Source organism: Mycena indigotica, assembly GCF_014461135.1.
Source record: "Mycena indigotica strain 171206Taipei chromosome Unknown Mind.scaff0004, whole genome shotgun sequence".
Lineage (NCBI taxonomy): Eukaryota > Fungi > Basidiomycota > Agaricomycetes > Agaricales > Mycenaceae > Mycena > Mycena indigotica.
In genome coordinates this window covers 434,301-441,650 of record NW_023503003.1, presented here as the reverse complement: position 1 = coordinate 441,650, position 7,350 = coordinate 434,301, and the positions used below count along the sequence as shown (strand labels likewise).

Genomic DNA, 7,350 nt, shown 5'->3' with positions numbered 1-7,350 from the left:
GTTGTTGTCCATGGCACCGCAGGCATTGTTGTCGAGACGAAAAAAAAATCGGTCAAGCTCAAGTTGTCAGCAAGGTACGCTTGCGAATCCGATTCAACTAACAAGTGAACAGAACATCATTTGTGCTTTACGTTCTCCTCCTCCAATTCACGCTGAAGCAATTCAGCATGGAATGGGCGCCCAAACTCACACACCATCCGAATACCATGAATCTTGGCTGCACGTTCGAGCTGAAGGAGATGTGGGTCGCGGGCGGCCCACTGAGCTTGATCAAGAAAAACTGGGCGTATGCGTTGCACAGGCCGGACTTGCACAGGGGGTGGAGTGACAGTTGATCTCCAGGCGACGATCCGCGCCAAGGATGCCTCTCCAAGATATTGAACATTATAGGGCTTGGGAGGGCTAGACCAGCCACGGTGCTCAGCAGGAGTGGGAATAGTGAGCTCTTTAACGTTGAGCTCTGCAACATTGAGCTGACATTGCTGTGTCCGAGTGAGTTTCAACTTTTTTTGCCGGCTCGCAGACTCAGATTCTGCTCAGCTGACAATGGTGTCACACCCGAAAGGAAGATCAATCTCTGGCGCCCTTGCCGAAGGATCCTCCGGATAAGGCCTGGGCCTGCCAAAGGTGAGATGCTGGACCGATTGGGCCAGAGCCGCGATAGATTCTTCCTCTGCATCACTGGCCGGTCGGGCCTCCCCCCCATTGACCTTGGGGCTGTCGTGTACTCGCAGCAAGTGGGTGGACGACACACGAGACGGTGCAGGAAGATATGAGACCTTCTCTGTAGACCTATCACATAAGCATGTCAGCATAAGTCACCGTAATTTCCGAATGGCAAAGATACCTTTCAGCGAGCAGAAGCTTTTTTCGGTGCTGCCGCCTCTGGGACTGTATATCTGCATGCCTGAATAGCTGTCAGAGCACATAGTGTCATAGTCTTGTAGAAGCTACGTTGCATGATATTTCTGTGGGGAGCGTCGGTGATCGATGACTCGTTTTTTCAGTGGCTTGCTATTAGAAGAGTTGAGGAATACATTAAGAGCAGTGTATAAGCCAAATTTGAATACCTTGAATGCTTTTTATAGCTGCCATCATCACTCCATACCCGTTGGAATACCATCGTGGTAAGAGTATACCAGGTGAAATCAGTGTTCGTGATAACCTGATTTCATGATATCTTTCAACATGAAAAATATTCTACACCTCCATTTTGAGCATCAGACTTCAAGATGCAGTTGAGCTAAGTTATCTCTCATTATTTGACCACAGAATCTGGGGAGTATAGCTCCCAATACCCCAAAACAATGCCAATTAGAGAGAGTCTGATTTGTGAAGTTGAATGTAAAGTCATTCTGACCATACAGTATAATTGGGATACTTTTATAGAGATGCTCTATGTTTTTGATTTTGTCAAAATACCCTTCTAAGCATCTGTACACATTAAAATAAGGAAATCCATACTCTGTGATGGATTCAAAATATGGACCCACATGAAGGTAGTTCAGGCTAGGTAACTTGGCCAGGACAATACCCATCCAATCCTCTCTCCCCAGCTACTAATATTCAAATTAGATCTGCCTTATTCACCAAGAATATCTATGCAAACATTAGCTGATTGAAAGTAAGATATTAAAATATTCTCTGGCTCTATGACTTTCTACATCTGGCTGTCCACTCCAACAGTCTAGTTGCTCCCATGGTGAAGTTCTCATAATATTATAACAAGCGCTTAGCTCAAAATACAAAATATAGCTCACATTATAATACATTGAGCTGATATTGATGGCTGCACTCACATCAATTTAATGGTTGCAAAGTCCTAAATGAAATACACATACAGGAGCTACCTTATACTGTGTTGGCTTTACCTCAACTACTACTACAGTATAGGACTAAGTATACAAAGGGTTGTCACCGGTCCGCCGGACCTATTACCCGATCGGTGATCAGTCACATGAGACATGATTGACATGCTGTGCATGTCAAGCCACGTCTCTTATCTACATCGTAATGCCTCCCCGTCGAAAGAACAAGACACTGACATACCTTCTTCCTGACCTCCCAGCTGGGTCATCTCAACCACTTGCCTCTGAATCTGTCATCCACCAATACAGCGACATCCGCTCTGATGGTTCTGTGGCTTTGTCGGCTGTTTCAAGACCAGTGCCAAGTGCTTCAATGGAATCACCGCTAGTTTCCGATACCGAACATGTTTCTCAAGACCAGGATCATGTGCAATTTGAGGTGGATATTCAGGAGTATGCCCGTGAGCTTCGCGAGTCAGTATGTCATCTACACACTCTCAGTTATACCAAGTTTCCTGACAACTCAAGGATGACCCACTCCGCCAATGGGTTCATTATCATCGTGACACATTCTTGTCGGAACTGCTCCAACGAGAAGGGCGCGGAAAACATCAGTATTTATTGTGCGGCACATGTACGGTCGGCCCAGCACAATACCGATGTCAAGATTGTGTGTCAGGTGGTGCTCTGTCATGCCAAGCATGTGTTTTGCAAGCACACCATGCTCTTCCGTTCCACAGAATTGAGGTAAGAGCAATGACTGTGCGTGACACAACTGAAATGGGCATCAGCAATGGAATGGGTCGTTCTTTGAGAAGCGGCAACTGAAAGCACTCGGCCTCCGCATCCAATTGGGACATTGGCATGATGGTAATCGATGTCCGCGACCGATTCACGCTGCTGGCGATGATTTTCTTGTCATTGACACCAATGGTATTCACGAAATTGGATTAGACTTTTGCGGCTGTCTGACGAATGGAACACCAACCCAACAACTCATTCGCGCTGGCCTGTATCCGGCAACAACGACTAATCCACGCACGGCAGCAACCATCAATGTCCTACGCCATTTCCATCTCAACTTCCTCGAGTCTAAATGCAGTGCTTACGACTTCTACTATTCACTCGCACGTCAAACGGATAACATGGGACTGTCCGGGACACAGGTACGTTGCCAACCGGCATGAGAATTCGTTCTAACCATCGATCAGGATCGCTATGACGAGTTTCTCCGCATGACGAAACAGTGGCGCAATCTTCAACTGCTTAAGCGTGCTGGCCGCGGGAACTCTACAAGTGGTGTGGCTGGTACGCAGCCTGGCGAGTGTGCCCTCCTCTGTCCTGCCTGTCCGCACCCAGGGAAAAACCTTCCAGCTGACTGGGACCAGGCACCAGAAGATAGACGGTATCAAAGGCTTACGTCTTCTGTCAATCATGCATCTGACAAACCACTCAGGTTTCTTTTTGCACTGTTCTTGGCCATTGATGCAAATTTCCGTTTGAAACGGAAAGATGTCTCATCGGAAGCCAAAGATCCCGGGTTGGGTCATGGATGGGCCTTTTATTGTCAAGTCGAAGAGTACATGTCCCATGTCAAAAAGCATTGGAACGACCGGCAGCCAGTGTGTACTGATGCTTAATGAAGTTTTCGTCACTCACCAGCTGTCAGAAAAGTCGCTGCGTTGCACATGACGCTGTTGATAAGCCGGATCGAGAAGCCCGAGGAACTGCGTCATCGGGAATTGGCGCCGTTGATTGCGCGCGACACAATATGAAGCGGTCACTCAGTGTCGGCGATTTACAGCTCGGCGAGCGGTGAGTTCACACTTTTCTAACCCATCTTATCTGATCTCATGAATTCAGATATATCAATATGGATTTTATGTTTTTCCGAAGCGTTAGCGGCACTGACCTAGTGTCTTTTTTTGTGTCTTACGACATTGCCTGCCAGTGGCACATCAATCTCTGGGAACGGATGGCAAAATATTCCAACCACCTGCTTTCGATTGATCATGGAACCAGGTATTTCGTCTTCCTGGTGCCGAAGTTCCATCTCCCGGCACATATTGAGGAGTGCAACATCCGTTTCTCGTTCAATCTCACTCGGTCAGTGGGGATGACCGATGGTGAGGCTCCGGAACGGGTCTGGGCTGCCACCAATCCTCTCGCTGGAAGTACTATGAACATGGGGCCAGGTTCACGCCGCGATGCACTCGACGACTTCTTCAATGACCAAAATCACAAGAAGATTATCGGTCTTGGTATGTCATATTTGCTTATGCTCGGATCATCCGGTCCCAACATCAGGAAAACCCAAAGTTACTGGAAGCCACTGGCAGAGCTGGGGAACTGTGCCAACTGGAGCCAGTGCGCTCCAGAATTGTCAATATTGCCAGTTGGTGCCAGTATGATGCAGCTGTCTAATACACTGGTAAGTAGGTGGATTTAAATAGGTAGAATTACATGCTTATAGTAGTATTAGCCCAATTGATATAGTCCACTTACATCTTTGGAGATTGTAGGTGTAGGAACTTTAGGGCCGGCAGTCACCCGACTTGAAGGCATGCTGGCAGTTGGGATCACTTGGCAAAGGCAAAGTGATACCGGTGAAACAGTGAAACTGATCCGGAGTCCGGAGGGGCATGTGGCAACGGAAACGCTGTAATGTCACGGAAACGCTGTAATGTCACGCTCACCCGTCTTCTTTCTTCCCCCCAACCACTCAACCCCTCCGCCCTTGACCTCCGTGCTGCCAGCGTGGCCTTGTTGACCCCACCGCCAGCTCGCTCTTGTCACTGACGCGCTCAGCACTCACCACACCAAACACACGATGGGCGCTCGATTGTGTCATGCTGCCGGAGACAACGTCGGCAAGGGGAGTGCCCACTGAGAACGGTATGTACCTTTCATTTGTCTCTTCCCCAGACCCTTTCCCTTCACTCACCGTTGTCCCCAGCTCTGGTGGAAGGTACGGGATACGGGAGCACCGGCCGCTGCGCGCCGACCCGATGGCCAGTGCGTTTCGAAAACCTTAGCAGCGGGAGGGCCACGTCGGCGCCAGCTGGGGCTCGAATGTCCCGCGGAACCACCAACAACGGGTGGCAATCGACAATTGCACGGCCAGCACGGCCCACGGCGAGCGCGGCTGACAGAGCCTACCTCAGACCGCCAATATGCGCTGGAGCAGGATGCGCCACTCAAGTCCACTCAAAGTGGCACGCCTTTGGTTAGTTTCCCGCATATTTACAGTCACAATTGCTTAATCACCGTTCCAGTTTCGAAGCCTTCAACGAGCGCATTGGTGGCCCTCGACATGGTATGTCTTCCTTGTGTTCGACTGTGTATTGCTGATTGTCTGTCCAGTCGTGCTGTTTGAGGTTTATCTGGTGACGGGAGAGGGGGCGGGGGAACACAGTCGAATCTTGCTGGGACCATCAATGGTGAGGCGCAGAGTAGACAGCACAGTGTTGTAGGCTACATTACAATAAATATATCTGATTTCACATTCTATTTCTGTTGCAATAAGTAGAGTTCTGATCCAATTCTGACCGTTTTTCTGGGAGAAGTCTGTCGCTAGGAGATATTCTGACAGCAGAAGGTGTTCTGACAGCGGCTGGCGCGCGACGCGTTATTGGCGCCAGCTCGACTTCTGGTGAACTGGCAGAGCTGACAGACCTGGTGCCAGCTCTGCCAGTTCATTTGGGTTTTCCTGATGAAATTCATAAAAAGTACAGGGTCAAGCTTTCTTAAGAAGGTCAAGGAGGCAGCACCACTCGTAATCGAAACCAGGCAAGCATACATTGATCTGGAGAGTAGCTTTGAGCCTGCCTCAATTGCAACATGGACAACACTGGCGGAGCAATGGGAGTCTGGTGCATCACAGCAACCAAATCCTTATCGCAACCCATTCGAGAGTGAAGGGAAGGAAGCGTTCCTGGCAGGTGTTCGTCATAAGCTAGCGGCCGAAGCCGCCGCCCAGGAGGCTGCCGGAGCGGCGTCTGGCGCAGTACGCGATGACATGCATGTGACTGAGTTGATTGCCGGTGGGCTACAGCTCGAGGAACCACGTTCTGAGTCCAAACGCGTTCCCTGCTAGAGGAGTGTTTGTCAGCAGCGCCGACAGGACGGATAGCAGCAGCCCACGCACCGTTTACACCTTCTTGTCGGCACTCCGCTATCATTGCCGGCAGCAAAGGCGGGCCCATTGTGGGTGTCGTTGTGCCGGACAAAGAATGCGGGTACTCGTCAGCCTGGAACGCGTCAGCCTGGAACACGAGCGCAGTTGGCTCACACACTATCGAAAGCGACACCGTTACCCGTGTGTTAGCAAGACCGTGGCGCGGAGTATCAGGCGGGGCGGAGGGGGAAAGGAAGGAAGGAACGCGAAGATCTGCGTGATTGACGTGGCGCGCACGGACCAGGCGGTGCCGCACGTGCCACGTCAATCGCTTCTTCGTCCCGACGTCCATGTGCCCCACCGCTCCGCTGCGGGCTGTGCGTCCTGGGGTCGACGGCGCAAACAACAGGTGTACGGCGCTCAGGTATATCGTCTAGCATGTGCTGGGCATCATGGGGTCGGCACCCGGTGCTGCGGCCCTTGTCTATTGACAGGGCGGGCTGTGGCCCGTGGGGCGCCTTGTCGCGGCATCCACAGCTGGCTGACTTATCCTCCTGTCTATATCAAACTGGGGAGAACGGCTGTTCGATGGGAAAGATACATTAAGGTGCGTTATCAGGGTTCTGCTACAACAATGTTGGGCTTACGCGAGCGCCTCGTTACCATCATGCCAACTGGAGTCCATACTTCCCACCGGTATCGTCCTTCCAAACCCTCTGGTTTTCGCGTTAGTCAGTGGTGATATGCAGTTAGCGTCGAGGCCGCTGTTTCAGCCGTCATGTCTGCAAGTGATAGCACGCGACAGAGCTTCAAGCCACACACATATGATATAGCGCCGGAGTACAGGTGTCGCAAGCAATCTGCACTGGTTTGGAGAGGGTACCCCCACTGACAGCTGGTCGTCGTTGTCGTTTCCCGTTTTCGTCATCACAGCGCGACTTGCTGCAGGTCGGCATGCTGAGAAAATGCAAGGACAGTGAGCCACGCACCTGCGTTCACGTATCGGCTAGTCTCCGTGGGTATCGCCACCCGCTCTTGTCTTCCGTCGTTAACAGCTCGTCCCAGCCAAGTCCGAGTTTGGCGCAATCTTCCAGCGAATGAGCCCGGATTGTAGCTGAAAACAAGGCTATACACGCACCAGACACCCATACCAGGCCGCTTGCGCATCCGTGAAGTACCGCGCTGGATGCGCGCGCTACATTGGGCGTCGTCGTGGAGGCGCTGAGCAAGCGTGTGAGCAACTGATCGGCTCTCGGCTCGGCGTAACGCCGTGACGGATGTGTATCACTCCGTCTTTCGCTCCACGACGACGCGCAAATGAGCGCTGGGTGTGCGCTCCGTTGGCCGGCCCCGACGCGCACGGGCCCTTCTCATCACTGGTGCGTGGTCCCCGCACATATCCGCGTCACGGATTCCGCGCTTTGC

The 7,350-nt window shown here is 51.4% G+C and overlaps 2 protein-coding genes across 2 annotated transcripts; both read left to right on the top strand.

Moving 5' to 3' along the window:
- Positions 1–2,013: 2,013 nt before the first annotated feature.
- MIND_00410200 (CxC2 domain-containing protein) lies at positions 2,014–4,257 on the top strand (the record flags this gene model as incomplete). The annotated part of the gene is made up of 8 exons (XM_037360925.1): positions 2,014–2,282; positions 2,337–2,431; positions 2,488–2,555; positions 2,600–2,974; positions 3,020–3,213; positions 3,265–3,430; positions 3,478–3,623; positions 3,672–4,257. 8 exons carry the CDS (start codon positions 2,014–2,016, stop codon positions 4,255–4,257), a joined length of 1,899 nt encoding a protein of 632 aa, XP_037221217.1.
- A 1,263-nt stretch (positions 4,258–5,520) lies between these two features.
- Positions 5,521–5,904, top strand: MIND_00410100 (uncharacterized protein; the record flags this gene model as incomplete). The annotated part of the gene is made up of 1 exon (XM_037360924.1): positions 5,521–5,904. One exon carries the CDS (start codon positions 5,521–5,523, stop codon positions 5,902–5,904), a length of 384 nt encoding a protein of 127 aa, XP_037221216.1.
- Between the last annotated feature and the right edge of the window lie 1,446 nt (positions 5,905–7,350).